Below are 16,540 nucleotides of genomic sequence, written 5' to 3'. Positions count from 1 at the left end.
CCCATTCAGAGCAGTAAATACAGGCTAGAACCTTCCATTGCACTGCTGCCAAGACACCAGGCTTGAACTTATTACAGACTTCATGGCTGGTTGACAGTTTTTTGAGCGCAACAATCACAAACCAAGCTTATTTTAGCCTTGACTTTACATCTCCACTGTAAGATATCTTCACTTCAGGCTATTTAGTGCATTTAAAAGTGGAACTATACCACACTAAAGCATAATTGCTTGTTTATTTAGCCTATTATTTAGGACTTTAAAGTTCAATGATTATTACTACCAGAACCTGTAACAGAAACCATCAAAGACAAATCTTCCAAATATCAATAGCAACCAACATAAATGGCTTCAGCTTATGAAGGACAGCAGAGCACAAGATACAGTACTTGTGAGAGAAATGGATGTTCATCTCTCAACTCATTCAAAAAACAACCCCCTTTGCAGACCTTACAAACTTACATTGTTTTTTCAACTGCTATTATTTTGGTAATTAGCTCATAATTTGTCAGGTGAATATATCCTTCTGACCCTGCATGAAGTTTGTTGCTAAGGCAGGTACGTGTCCAGATTTCCTTTTAACAACATAGAAGATAATTTTTTAATGGTTATGATATAATAACACAAAGCAATACATCATCTCACTCAGTTTTTAGCCACTGAGGATTGCTTTCAATTCAACTTTCAATTTAGATCTAAAATGAAAGGAACTTACCAGTTAGGGTGTACATGGTCTCTCTAATGTAACTCATGGTGGTTTAGAAAGCTAGCAAGGCTGTTCTGATATTAAAAGCAACAATGAAGGGAAGTGGTTAGTCAACTGGCTGGTTCTGTTATTCCCTCCCACTTCTTACAGCAGTACCTACCTCTGTGGGATCATAATTCAGCTCACTATCCCAGCTCTTAATTTTGTTTATTTTTTCAAAAACAAAATCAAAGGAAGTATGACAACACCTTTGGAGAATTGTTCGTGTTTCAAACCAGATGTTCAATACCTATATTCAAAATAAATATTAGGTACCATATCCAAGCAGTGGTAATCTCTGTTTTTTTAAAGGGAAAAATTAAAAAAAAAATCACTAAATCACAAATATCTAGTTAACAGTAGTTTTTCTCATTGCTGCTTTGATTGAAAATATAACATTCTGCATTGGTGGGAAGGGAAGAATAAATTGTCTCTATATTATCATTAGTCAAGTTACTAACAGCCCCAGTCAAGCTGATTTTCAGTCAAGGGACAGGAGATTTTGTTCAGGTACTTATGCATCTGTACCTGAATAGAGGATGCTATCTAACAAAAAACAACAAAAAAAACAAAAAAAACAAAAAAACCCAAAAAAACAACAACAACAAAAAAAAAACAACCAAAAAAACCCCCTGTATTTTATAGTCACTTCAAGTGACCAAGGGTAACGAGAGACAGAAAAAAAGCAAAACTTACATACTGTTTTTAAAATTAATATGTTTAATTTTTACCTTAAAGCCATATTTGCTAACATATTTTCATACATGCTCCAAGTTAAAACCGGGTTCTGTGGAACTTATTTAAAATTTCAATTTAACTGCTGAGTCATGATTTTTTTTCCTAATACAGTATGTTTCACACAACACATTAAAGGAACTCTGAAAGAACTAACACAATCTCAGTGTCCTCCTTTTATAAGCTCCTTTAAACACCAACAATTTCCACTTTTAGCAAGATATTTCCTTTTTGCTTCTGTGCAATAAAATCAAATGGATTAAGATGAGTTGGTTAAAGCTGAGCCACAGAAAGAGCTCATGGTAACTTTACCTTTGTGGTCTTATGGCCACTCAGTGTTTTCCTGTGGTGTTTGTAAAGCACATCAGAGATTCAGTGCCTACACCCAGAGGTTTGCGTACTTGAGATAAATCATAAACTAGACCAAAGTTCCACTTCTCTCCCTACCAAAAAAAAACCTCACGTCAAAAAGTCAACATGTGACTGAGGCCAGAAGGAGCTGCACTCTGTGTCCCTCTCCATCATCCACACACCATTCCCAGTCAGCAAGCTACAGAAGCTCTCCTGCTCTCATGAGATTGGCCTGGCCACATGGCAGCAAGAACATGCCATACTTTACTTTCTCTCACATTTCTTTCTTCCATCCACAGGCATTGTCCTTCTAACCCTATAGAGAAGCTAAATTTTGTAAGAACTTTGAATGTACCCACAAAAGTCTGTTACATAAATATTGCCATCTTCTTCCACAGGTCAATTCTAACAGTATTATTGCTGCATCTCCCAGTAACTTGGCATTCAAGTGGGTATCACCAAGCCCCATTTGCTGCAGCTTGACAGCACAAAAGACTTGAAAATAGTACTATTAACTTCTACAATATTTAGTTACTGAGCAGACTCTGTGGAATCATATCACTTCTCCTGAAGTGACATGAAAAAACAACTCTGAAAAAACAGGAGAATACAGGATCCTCCAAAACCTGTTAAAAATGTAACTCATGTAAGTTATTAAAAAATACTTTACTCAGCAGGAGTAGAAATGTGGACTAGGTGATGCTACCTGGGTTTTTTTGCAATTTCCTGGTATATTAAGGAAATACATCACATTGATAAATACATCACACTATGCTGTATGTTTCCCAAACCTCTCTATCAAGATATTGTCTCCATAGTTTCCCTTACCTGATGGTCAAAGCATTTATGGAATTTCAACATATACATTGGACTAGTTCACACAGACCATGTCACAGCTCATCTGTAACCACTGCATCTTAATGCTCAAACTGTCCTTTAGCTTAAGGACAGATTTTTCCTTTCCTTTTTCATCACTTGTAATGATTGCACTGCTGCAAAGGACTCTTAGGATGTGGAGCAGCTTTGACAGCTTTCCCCTACACATATTCAAGGAAACTGGGTGTGGGCAGGTGGGTCTGTTTTTATTCAGGGTCACCTTTCACTTGATTAGCTTGCTCAGAGCTTCATTCAGCCTTGCCCTGAACACTGCAGGACGGGGGTCTTCAGCTTCTGTGGGCAACATGTTCCAGTGTCTCACCACCCTCACAGCAAAGAATTTCTTCTTAGGACCTAATCTAAATCTGCCCTCCTTCGGCTCACATCCATTTCCCCTTGTCCTATTACTATATGCTCTTGTAAAAAGTTCCTCTCCAGCCTCCTTGTAATCCTCTTTTAAGTACTGCAAAGCTGCTCTAAAATCTCCCTGGAGCCTTCTCCTCACCAGGCTGAGCAGCCCCAACTCTCAGCCTGCAACTATCTTTAGCTACTAAATAAACAACCTATTATTCAAACTTCCATGAAAAGCCTTCAACATTTTTCATGAAAAACCACAAATTTAGGGTCCTCAGAACTCATCAGAGAAACCATGTTGGATATTCTATTAGCATACACTGACTGTGAGTCTCCTCTCAATCTGCTTGTGCCTTTCTGCAGATTATAGAACAGCATGAGACAGTTACTTAAATAACAAAACAGAGATAAATTGCCAGATTGCTTCATATAAAGAAAATACTACCTTCAGCTCTAGAAGAATTAATTAAAAACTCCTTTCAGTATCTGCTGAAACTTTGGCATTTATTTGCACAGTGGCTTATCAAGAAATACTAAACTTAAAATACTGATAGCAAATAAAAATTACTGTACCAGAGCTAGTGCATAAAGCAGTTTCCATTGCTCACAATATGCATAACTAATACCACATAGCAAACATTCCAGACATCCAGGCAAATCACAAATTTTGGAATAGTCAACAGTGTCTACCCCTCCAGTCAATCTACTTCTACACGGTTCAAATGTTGCTCTGTTTGGTCAGATGTTTCTACTAGGTGAACACCATTGCAGCAGAAAAAAAACCCTACATGTTTCATTTTAAAAGAAAAAACATTATAAACTCAGACATTTTTTCTACATTAGGTATCTATTTTTCTTCCAGCATGATTGTTAACTATGTCATCCTTGCTCTCGTGGGAAATCATTACAGTCCTCCTTCGTATGTAAAATAGTAACAAAAGAAAAATCTAAACTGTTATGATCCCCATTTAGACCAGTTGTTATACATTACTGAAATTCCATGAGGAAGTGTAACTTTTACAAATATGGACAGCTTGTTTCATTTCCCTAAGCTGTTTCTTAAAAACATCTTTGCATAATGGGGGCAGGGGGGGAAGAGCAGAATCTAAAAAAAGTCTTCATATGGACAAAACAGAAATGGCATCTTTGATAAACTGACCTGAACATTTTGGTCTATTCAATGGACTGAAAACACTCCTAAATTAATTTTACAATTCCAGGACTGCACATCCACATGAGTAGCACATGCTACAGTGTAGCCCTGCAGCTACCCAGAGGACTTTGGTTTTTTGAAAGTTTCTGAAACCCTTCCAGTCTCCCTGTTCCCAGAGTCCAGGCATCCTGAGGACAAGAGCTCCACCAGAGGAAAGCTTGAGAATGATACACATCACAGGAGAATCAATCCCAGCATTCCTTTTTGGGAACACCTTGAGGCTTCTTCAACACACAAAGACTCTGAGACTAAATAAGCACTAAATTAAATGAGAATGCTTTTTATCCTGTGTAGGGTTACACAAGGAGTGAATTTACTTTAGAAACATGGCTTATTTTCAGAGTCTAGGAGACAAATGTAACTTATGTCTGGATCACTGCTGGTACAGGCCCCTCAAGCTGTTCCTGGATGGAGTCACTCCAAGAAGGTTCAGCACTGCCTCCTCCATGAGTGATAGTCACAAAGCAGCATCTCTCTACGTTCTTATGTTACCCATGCTCCACAGCCAGAAAAGAAACTCATTCTGTACATATTTGTTCTTACCTCATGGATCCCTGCTTTGTGAAAAGACTCTGAGCATGCTGGAACTTTCAAAGTGATTTTAGGTCTTTCCTAGACAATGTTTTCTCTTACAGTCCAATATTCCATTACCTTTGATTTTGTGATCTGGACCATTGTTCACAGATTGACTTAAAGAAGACCAAAGCAAGATAAATGAAGCTGCCACAAAGGACTGACATCTGAAGTAAAACACTCCAGTGAAATTTAATACTCATTTACAAAACATACTTTTTGGGGAAATTTTCTCACATATCGATCAAAACACAGAGAGATCAGCACCTTACGCACAAGAACAAACCACTGATGACATGTTCTACCTGACATGCCATGATAATTATTTTTGCAATGAAAATTGTGAGTTTTGTATTTGCCCAGAAGTATTTTCATGTGAAATTACACCACCTTTTGTAACATTTTGTGTAACAGCTCTGGGTTCTCCATGCTTAAACACACATTGTACTTCATGACACATGATTTACACACTTCCTTTTATGTCATTATGAAGAAAAAAAAAAAATCAATCAATAAGTCCACCTTTGATTCCATTGCTAAAAATGACTGTCACAGGATGCTCAAAGTGAAAATACTTTAAACAAAATTAGATCAAACAGGATAAGAACTTTTTCCCTCTTTCACATTTTAGAGTATGCAGCAGATATGGAAATAAACCAAGATATTAGCATATATAAGTCAAATTGGGTATTCTTTCTCCTTGAAGACTACACTTTTCAAACAAATTCAGAAGTAAAGTTGGCTCCCAAAATCCTCTTAGAATTTCCTTTCACTTCTAAATGACACACTGAAAATATGAAAAATGGCATAAAATGTGTTATAGAACTGGTGCTTGTGGCAGTACTTCAAAAAACACATAGTGATTTTTTGTACTCACTTTTAGTCACTATTAAGGCTTCAGTTCCTAGTTTATGTACTCCAGATATACCAGTCCAGTGTTTTAAAGAACCTAAATATATATTCTTAAAATGTGAGTCAGAAAAATAAAATAGAAATAGAAACTCTCTGGTCAATTTGAAAACTGTTGACCTGGTATAGCCAGAAAGTTTATGTCTGTAGGAGGAAAAAATGGTGCAGAAAATCACAGACTATAAGTCTGTTATTTCAGTGTGGGTGCAGAGAAAGATAAAAGATAAGTGTTGCTGAAGTGACTCTACAACTATTCTTTATCATGTTTTTAACATATGGCATGGATGCACAAAGCTCCAAATGAGGAGCATTTTGTGAGGAGCTTTTTTTAAAATCACAGGAATAAACAAGTAAAATAGAGTACTAGGAACATCTCTACAAAGGGAGCACGATACAAAACACTTTGTTCTCCTTCATTAGAGAAAAGTGTCTTCCAATTTCTCTCCAAACTCAATATTCCAGCTGTTGATTTTGGCCAGAATGCCTCAACAGGACTGCTCCCTAAACACCCAGATTTCACAGTTGTAGTGGCTGGTGATATTTTTTTATTCTCTTGCCTTCTTCTTCCCTGTAATTTACCTATCATTGAAGTTTCCAGGCTCCATCTGAAGAAATGGATGAGATCTGGACATGTATGAGCTATTCCTCTGCATACTTAGTTACAAAGAAAATAAACCAGGGTACATAGCCCAGCCAGGAACTGCAGAACATACCAGTAAGTACCCCTGAAACAGATCCCAGACATAAAGATCATGAAAATCACTAGGATTTCTTTAACTTTTATTTCTAGAAAGCAGCTCCAAGCACCAAATACAAATTTGTGCATTAAAGTTTTAGCAGCAGAAATACTACCTGACCTCCTATACTTCCCTTTTTTGGTACTATTTTAGATGCAGCTATGCCTGCTGGCTCAGAGGAAAGTGATCCCTCTTTTTCAGGGAATTGTAAAGGCAAGAGCTAAAGCTACTACATTTACTTTGTCTCAATACCTTCAGCAGTACTGAAAAAACATATGGGAAAAAAAAATCCAGAGGATGAAAATCTCATAAGGATTTCATTCTTAGCCTTTTCTCCTAGTTTCTCAATAATTTTTTGTCTCAATTTTGGAACCTTCTCCTTTTGGAACATTTTCTCCTCACTCCTCCCCAGGAATAACAACACAGGTACTTTGTAGTATGTTGAGGTTAGGCTGGTTATTCAATGATTAGGAGAGAGGGAGGAAGACAAACAAGGTAAAAATACATACATTGAGTGATTATGTGACTCCTGAATTCTGTATGTTTCTCCTTTGCCAACATCTTTCCTCTTCTGAAACAGAAGTTGTGCAGGATCATGCCTTTCTTATAGACAGCAAATAGCATGTCGATTTTTGAAGTGCAAGTGGCTCAGAAAAGACAAAAATACTTACCCAAATCCCAATAAGAACTGATTTTTGTTTTGCCAAGACTATCCTAAGGTCTAATATTTTCTAACTGGTACCTCCTGAAAAGTAGAATTTTAACAATGAAGATTTTATTTTATGTAATACTTTTGAGGCTTTCAAAGCTCAATCAGCTCAGTCTATTCAGTCAGCTTTACATCATGCAGAGCTTGACGTAGATTTTACTTGGTAATGCCTTAGGTTCTAGTTATTCAACATCTAACTGCAGCCTAATCTTCTAATCTCTTATTCTTCTCATCACTATGACTTTTACATATGCTAATCTCTAATTGTTTAAGGGGAAGCTTAAACAAAAAATGCAGATGCAGAAGCATTTAAAGGTAAAGACTTTGAGGGACATGGTGCACACTTCATACTGCTATAAAGAAGCTAATCTCTTCCATGAAATAGAGCAACTTCTATGAGGAAAAATTTTAATCACCAAAACACTTTCAGTACTTTCTATCTTCTAAACAAACTTTCCTATTATTTGACGAACCATGAAAAATTTTAAATTATGCAGCACAAGTGATAGTACTGGAACTGTTTTCCAGTGTCTAAGCATATACACCTAACTGCTTCCTCAAGTCACCTGAAAACCTCTTTCAGTGTTGTCTTAATTTTTAATTCTAACAGGAGACAGCTGCATTTGGCTGACAGTGTTTTTAAATAATAAGCAAACATCATGGCTCTGCAATGTACCTTTCTTTTAAGGAAAAAAAAAAACCCTGCAATTATCACTGTGTGGTACCCTGCATCTGAGTGTGCACTGGAATATAAAAGTGCCTATTATCTGTACTGCTACAGACTACAAAATATGCACTTCTAAGGCAGTACAGCAATTTACCAATGATGGCACATCTTTAAATAACTATGTTAGAAAAATGAGCATTAAACAACTTTTAATGGCTGCATCTCCAGAAAACTTCATGGCACTAAGCCATAGATCTTTCTCATCTGAAATTTATATTTAGATACATAATTTCTTTTATCTGTATACCAATTTCTCATTGTTACAGAAGATACGCTCTTCCTCAAAATAACTTGCTATTTTTGTACTATTACTCAGCTGCATACTTCCACAAAGCTGCAAGTGTTACTTCAGATAAACTTAGTGCCTTTTTGGCTAGTTTCCATGTTACTTTAGTGACAGAGAAAAAGACTACCTAATGAAGCCTGTACCTCCTCCACTGAACTTGGGCTTGCTTTGGGTGAGGGAAACAAAACCAGTTGTTTATCAGTCCCCAATTGACTAGAGGGGATGGAGGAGAGGAAAAAATATAAGTTTTTGCACATTTCCCCTCTGGCAGAAATCTTTCAGACAGGAACAGTATCATATCCTACCTCTTAGCAACTCTGATGACTTCTTCTGTTATTTTAAGTATTTCTGAATGGAAAATAGTAGTGGTCCAAATTACACAAATGTGTCATAAAAGAGTGGATGAAAGAGATTGTTAAACATTCACTGGATTTAACAGCACTGTTCACAAATGTGACAGGCAGCTTTCTAAGCTTTGATAAGACACACTCAGCTACAACTTAAAATTTCAAATGTTTTCCATTAATTACCATTGCTTCACTAATTGCCATTCAGATGTTCTGCAATTTTTTAATTTTTTAGCCATGTACATTTACAGTACTACCTCTTCAAGAACATTTTTGCATCAGCTGTTGTCATTAGCACACCAATGCCACCTCTCTCCCTCAATCAAATATGACTGTACAAGACATACCATTCAGCAACAAAAAGTCTCATTTTATCTTTAGAAGTAACTGATTGCAATCACAGAGCTATGTGGGGTTTGCTATATATTTCTTAAAATAGAGACACCCCACACACTTCATAGAGAAATAAAATATTTCAGTATTCTTCAAAATGAAGCAGCAGCTTGTTTCCTACGAGCTGTAAAAAAACAAATTGCCAGTCCTCCTCTCCATTTTGATCATCAGGATAGATTCAAATTTGTAAAGATAAGGAAAAAACAGGAATTTAGCAGGATACCTTAGTCTGGCTAAAACCTAGCTAAGTATGCATAAATTTCATTCTAAGTATGCATAAATTTCTTACCAACCATTTATTGCCTTCTCTTCTGTCATAGAAAACTATTTTACACCACATTACATGGAGTTTAATCATATAAAGTAATACATTCATGGAAAAAACATCATTTGTTTAATCACATTATTTGTACATATTCTACTCAATCATGCTAAAGTCACAGAACCAGAAATTCATCATATAGGGATGTAAATAGCTTTTAATCTAAAAAAAAATTAAAATTCTAAAAATAAAAATAATTTTAACCCTCAAAATGTATTGAATCCGAATTTTATAATATTTTAAGCCTAAAATGGACTTGCTAAACTTGGTGACTTTGGGCCACTGACCTTCCTCTGTAACTCCTCCCTCAGGAAGCTATAAAATCTCTGTCCTGATAAATCCATTTGTCTGGGGACTTTGAGAAGCAACACACTACTTTCAAGAACTGCTTAAAGCTACAGGGAAAAAATTGTTTTGGAAGTCTAAAAATGGAGTGCAAATGAGGCTGATTCACCACACAGTGTTGTTTCTGGACAGACAAGATGAATAAGCAATCTATGAAACATTGCGAACTTACATTTCCTTGAGCACATCTTACCACTTTTTAATGTCAATGGTTTTTAATCTATTTTCCCTATAATCCTCAGGCATGGCAATTATTATCCACAGAAAAATGATCCTAAATTGTTTGTGACCATTAAGTAAAACTGCCAGGACATAAATGAGTTGTAAGGGAAGCAACCTCCAGCTGGGGAGCACTAAAAGGCTTGAGAGCAGGAATATGTCTTCAAGTGCTCCAGGAAGAATAAAATGAGAAGGTCTGACCAGTGCAGGTGTTAGTCCCACATTTGCCAGAATAAAACTATACTTTTAAACACATCCTGTCATTAGCTTGTCCTATCAACGTTAGCTATTCCAGAAGCTACTTTTGCAGAGTTTTCCATCTTTGTTACACGACCCCTGCTGAGGAGAGCTCCACGTTACACAGTGTGGATGCAAGAAGCTCTCAGAAGGAAGTTGAGGCTGTTCACTGGGAGGCAGGGAGGGACAGCAGTAATGTACTGACCTTCTGTTTTCCTTTTCCACACTCCACAGCATTCCACATGCTGCTGGTAAGTAAATTACTTGGCTTACTTAAAGCCATCAGAACAAAAGCAAAAAAAGTGTAGTCATCATGTTGATTCAGTCATCAGAAATCCACTCTCTCCTACAAACCTCTTGTAGCAATTTATCTGCCTGGGAGTCAGCTGCAACACATCCCAGCACAGCAGGGCCACTATCACCTAATCACTATCATCAAACCACATGCAGCTACACAGACATGGCTAAACTGGAGCATTCCTTGCCCCTCTCTGTCTCCCAGTGGGAAATTAGCCTGTTCTCTTCTCACAGAAGCATGAGGTTAACACACTATGTTTTTGGTGCTGTAGCAGTGCTGGCTAGCAGAATAAGTCTTTTCAGTACTAGACATTGATAGGTAGTTAAGAAAAACTTCTTTAATGCTGTTGTCTTTGCTGGTCACATGATGATGAAGTATTTACCAACGAAAACAGAACTCAAAAATCCATTTAGCAGCAGATATTTGCCTACATGTACATGAATGATCTTGTAGACTGAAAAGGGTCCACCTGTAAATTCATAAAAGAATAAAAATATGGAAAACAACTGAACAATGCTACCTCAGTATACATCAGACATGCTTGGATCAAAGCTTAGTTTGAATTTAGTGCATTTTATTGAAAGAATAAAGCAATCCAAAAAAAAAACTCCAGACTGACATTTCTGACTGCCTTTTTTTCAAAAGTATCCTGGTCCATAGCTTGAAAGAGCTAATGTTCGGTCATTGAAATTATTCATTATTCAAAAGAGATGAAGCTGTGCATCTAACAGAGCCTTCCTTCAAATACCTTGATAATACTGTGTCACTTTCCATTGAGTGAAGATGAGACAAAATCAGATTATAGTTTTTTTCTTAAAAAATATTAAAAATTAACTGCAAAACCTCTTAGTTTAAGAATTGAGAAGTCAACAGAAACATGCTACAACTTCAACTGGTTGTTAGATGAAATATAGGGTAAGACCAATATCTTAGCTTTATCAGTATTCTCAAGCAGGTGTCCACGGAAAATTAACAATAGGACATATGTAATGCACCCCCAAATAGCCTTCAAGAGTCCAAACCCTTACCAAAGAACTTTTTGAGGCAGATATGATTGTGGTATGCTAAAAAACCTTCAGGAATTTCTCCTTAGGTACTTGCTTACAATCCCTGTAGACTCAGGTTATTTAAAAAAAAAAAATTAAAATAAAAGGTAACCCTTCATTTATTTTGAACCTGTTCCCTACCAGCTTCCCTTGACACCCTTAAGTACCCAGAGGAAGCCCATGCTGGAGCAGGCTCCTGGCAGCACCTGTGGAGCCAGGAGAGAGGAGCCAAGCTGGAGCAGCTGAGGTTTGGGGTTTACTTTCTCATTATTCTATTCTGATGTGACCGGGAATAATTTCATTTCTCCAAGTTTGATCTGACTGTGACAGTCACTGCTGAGTGATCTCTCCGTGCCTTTATCTCTGTGCACCAGCCTTTCACTCTATTTTCCCTCTCCTGACAAGCCAAGGAGGGGAGGGATAGGGCAGCTTTGGTGGGCACCTGGTATCCAGTAAGGATCAGTAAGCATCTACCCACCACAACTGGCAAAGGACCTGGCTATGTTTATGGCTGCCAGTCAAAATCCTGACATCTGACACCTAAAACATTAATTTGGCCAAAAGCAGACTGTAAAATACCTCCAGAGCTGGCTAATTCCATGTGCTTGAGTTATGAAACAAAGCCAAACAAATGAGACAAACAAACAAAAAACAACAACAAAGAAAACTCATTAAGATATTTTAATCATTATTTAATTCACCTGTCTGGGACTCACTCTTGTGGTTTACTAGAACTGATCCTCAGTGATTTTGTTATCCAGCTCTGCTGGTTCTTTAAAATTCTGAAAATACAGCAAAACTTTCAGATTCTTATAAGACAGCACTTCAGGATCTTTGACTTTACATAAATTCTGGCCTGCTATGAAAATGAACAGTTCTTCAGATGAGAGCCTGATCTATCACATATCTAGGATATGTGCTGTTTCAACCCCTATGTTACACATTTTTGTGATTGCATCTCTTATGCTGTAAGAAAACCAAACCACAAACCCAACGTACTTCACATTTCTTGCATATATTATTTAAAAACCTTGTAATATAAAGCAAATGTTTCAGGAAATTAATATTGCTTATTAAGGAAAGCATCTTTCTCACAGTCCTACATTCACATTGAAATAATCCAAGAATTTGTCAATCACAAACTATTCAGCAGATACCAGAAACATAGTTTGGCATGCAAAGAAGTATTAGGAGTTTGAATGACACATTTATTGATAAAGTATGAATATATTCATTCTAAGTGTATATTTCTACATCACAAACTAGATTTAGTTTTCCACCTAGAGAAAACTAATTTCTTGTAAATTCATATTCAGCCTACTGTTATATAACCCTGATCAATATTGTTAACTCCTGCAAATCTTGCATTTTTTGGTAAAGAAATCTTCTATCAATAGAAAAAAAAATAGCACATTGGTGTGACAAAATTCAAACATTTGAGTTTGATTATGAGTACATAAGTCATTTCGCTCTTCAAGCATCCAGGAGACATGTTAAATGCATGTTTAAGAAGTATTTGCATTTCTTTTACCTTTAAATTTTTGGCATTTCCAGCAGATTAAAATATAAGTATGCAGGAATTGAAAGATACGAAAACTCAAGCCCTGTGAAACCATTTCCCCAACGTAATTATTTTAATTCATTCAGGATAGAAATGCAAATAAATCTTTTGAACACATACTGAGCACAGAAAATTGCAATGAGACTTCAATATGATTATTATAACGTGAGGGAGAATGTAGAGGAGTATTAGTGTAGCAGCTTGGAAATGAGAATTCCTAAGGATACAGGCATCAGATAAGCACCAACAGGGCTCACAATGCTTTTCTGTCCAGGAGTAGCAACAATAATTTTCAAATATCTGAAAATAAAGCAAACTATTACAACTTCTTCATAAACAAGTCAAATACACAATAACATGGGATAAAAAAAAATTACAATTGTCAAATATTTATGATTTAAGAAAGATGAGGGCCACAGGTATGTCTTAGTGTTACTCAGGACTGAGAAGACTTTGTGGGTACTACAACTGTGTGAGCTTTCATGCATTCTCCTTTTGCCCCTTTCTCTTTCCTCACAGATATCTTTTATGTAAAAAAAGATATAAGATCTGTCAGATGCATCAGACATTTTATTTCTGTCTGACAGGAAAAGTGGCAACAATCATTTATTCAGACATGTAAAGCTTTACATACATGAAGGTACACAGAGAGTGGAAGAGCACTCAGAAACTGACCTAGAACTAAAAGCTACTGCTTTTAGTACACAAAGAATTAATATGTTCACACAGACCATCACAGTTAATGAAGTTAGCTACAAATCAAATACTAAAATGCCAAAATAAAATTACTGAAAATTAAATTATTTAGCATATATAGAAAAGGCCAGAAAAGGATGACACTTTTCCATCACAAACATAATATCTTGATTCTCAGAGGTAACAGAGGAAACAAAGCCCACACTGTTTTTTGTGGTATTTCCTTCTTTTAAAAAATTAAGAATATTAAAGAAGTATGGGGAATTTTTTTTTGCTTGAAGATACATATTTGAGGAAAACTCTGATTAATTAAAAATTTATTCAATGTTAATTAGTTTGGAGAGTAATTAGTAGCCATACATCCACTCTAAGTAATATTAAAATAGTTTCATTTACTGAGCTTCACAGATCTATTTTTTCTTTACATAATTTTTTTTTTTTTTGTGACAAATGATATGGAAATCACTCAGCAAATTCTGCCATAAGCTCAACATCCTTTCAAACACAAAAAGGGAAATGTATCGCTCTAAGGGTTGTAAGGAAAGCCAGAAAAGAAGCAGATAACCATACACTTCAACAGATACATTACACGGGAGGGAATATATTACCAGATGGAATAAAAAGCTCAGCACTTTTCCAAGAACTAGCCTGAGACTCTCATATCATCTGTCTCCTGGTCACTAGCTATGAATAGATATAATGGGTCCTCTTGCTTACAGATACCAATATACTTTAAATCAAAAAATTATGGTTTTGCTTACAGTGACACAGTAAGTTGAAAACAATCCAAAAAGTTCAAACAACACAACCACCAAAAGACCCTTGTATAAAAGCAGTACTAGACATTTCATCTTAAACGAAGAAATTAAAAGGGTTATCAAAATATTTGAAATCAATCCAGACTTACATTTTAAAAAGCATGGTTAAACTAGTTTGACCCCATTATGGATACTCATTCAGGATTAAATTTACTCCATACAGCTTAGGTCACCTCCAAAAAAATTAATATAAATTACATTAAGGAAGCTAATTTTAAAAGCATTCTGAACAAGGATTCAATGCAATTTAATGAATCTGCTTCAAATCTGGTTAGCGTGTATTAATTTTTTGCCTGTCCTTGTGTAAAGCCACCCAAACAACCTGGAAATGTTATCCTGCAGAAAAGCCTTGGCAGGTCTAAGAGCACACCCCATAATGTATGCAAGACCCTCTATAATAAGTGTGAGCCTTTATTACAGTTTTACTTATTTTTCTGCCTAACTTTATTTTTAAAGGGGATATTTGCGTTTAAATTATTAAACTTGGAATTTTTTTTTTGTAGTAAACCAATTTCCCTCTTCTTGTAGCAGTGTTAAAATGAGGACAAGAATCTCCTTTTAGACTAATACTAAAAGTAATCACAGAGCAAGATTTCCAACTAAGCCTAGAAACTTCCATAATAAATCAGCATTTCCATGTTTAAAAAAGTTTATTTTTATATAGGAAATTCAGCATTTTCCAGGAAATCACAGGTTTTTACTCTTAAAATCTAAAAAGAAGGTGTGCAGTATGTGAAACCCGTGCTCATTGGTTGTTTTCAGTGTTTAACCCTTATTTATATGTAGGCATAAAGCAATCTCAAACACAGCAAATTAATATGTTAATTTCATTTAATGTACCAATTTAAGCAGATAGTAAGATATTCTAAAATTATCCATCTTTTACAGGGAAGCCCAAGATTACCTGGCTTACAATAACTCTCAGACCATGCGCAGCAAGAAGTAAAGGAGACACAGAAGGTTCTGATTGGCAAGGAAGGGTAACACTACCTCTTAGTAACCTGTCTGCCCTTGTGCACCAAGCAGGATCCTTCAGGGCTTCCATCTCCCAGCTGGGTGCACGTTGGGCTGCTCCTGCAAATGCTTCTGAGGCTATTCCAGTCAAAATGTACCAGATTAGCAAAACCCTAATATTTAAAGTATTGACAGCAATCTTCTGAAAGGGCATGCAGTGATAGGACAAGGGTTAACGGCTTAAAACAAAAGAGGACAGGTTTAGATGAGGTATTAGGAAGAAATTATTTACTGAGAGGGTGGTGAGGCACTGGAACAGGTTGCCCAGAGGGGTGTGGATGCCCCATCCCTGGAAGTGTGCAAGGCCAGTTTGGATAGGTCTAGTGGAAGGTGTCCTGTGCTAAAAACATTGGAATGAAAAATTCTTCCTTGTGATGCCATTTAAGTGAACTATTTAGACATTTCATGAGGCATTTTTAAAGGAAATTACTTGAAATTTTAGAAGTTAGAGCACAATCACTAAATTCAGAAGTCAATTGTTAGCTCTAGATTTGGTCAAAAGAATGACTGCCTGCTTTTCCTTCCTTTAAAAGTAACTATCTCCCATTAAGTACTGCAAATATCTTTACTGGTACAGCTTTACTGGTCTTTGCTTATACCCATTCTGCTGACCAGCACAACCAACAGAAAGCTAATTCTGTGTCCCATCTTAATCTCCTCCATAGGTAGGTGTGAAAGAGAGGAAAATAGTAGATGAGCAATGCATTCTCTCTTCTACCAGATTCCAGGGAAGTCTTAGCCAAGGGGCTCTGGCAATCTTATCTCCCCTTTCCCTCTTGCTCTCCTGTTTAGGAGTGGGTCATAATTATTCCAAGGCAAATAGAGTAGCAACCATTTTTAGGTCACTGACAAAATATTTAAGTGAGAAAGCCTGGAATAATCAGATCATCACAGAGCTTTTCCTACAGCTGGGATGATCTAAATCCAAGCACTCATCAATTTAAGACTGAATGTCATGTATACAGCTACTTAAAAATTCATCTGCACAGCTTTATCGCTTCTGCTGTCAAAAACTAGTAAATTCTTATAATT

At 36.4% G+C, this 16,540-nt stretch overlaps 1 protein-coding gene across 9 annotated transcripts in view; it reads right to left on the bottom strand.

The window, feature by feature from the left end:
- The window catches only part of HDAC9 (histone deacetylase 9), a 268,924-nt gene that overhangs the window by 204,776 nt on the left and 47,608 nt on the right, over window positions 1-16,540 (bottom strand). For 6 of the 9 annotated variants that reach the window (XM_059844265.1, XM_059844272.1, XM_059844326.1 and 3 more), the window contains exon 1: window positions 713-731. The exons of the other annotated variants lie outside the window; for them this stretch is intronic. In XM_059844265.1, the coding sequence (XP_059700248.1) occupies window positions 713-728 (16 nt within the window). In that variant the 5' untranslated portion in view covers window positions 729-731. Of the gene's footprint in view, window positions 1-712; window positions 732-16,540 lie in introns of those variants that run through there. 9 annotated transcript variants of the gene reach the window in all.

This window comes from Haemorhous mexicanus, chromosome 1 (genome assembly GCF_027477595.1).
Source record: "Haemorhous mexicanus isolate bHaeMex1 chromosome 1, bHaeMex1.pri, whole genome shotgun sequence".
Lineage (NCBI taxonomy): Eukaryota > Metazoa > Chordata > Aves > Passeriformes > Fringillidae > Haemorhous > Haemorhous mexicanus.
Note: the sequence above shows the minus strand (reverse complement) of the source record. Positions and strands in the feature narration are given on the sequence as shown.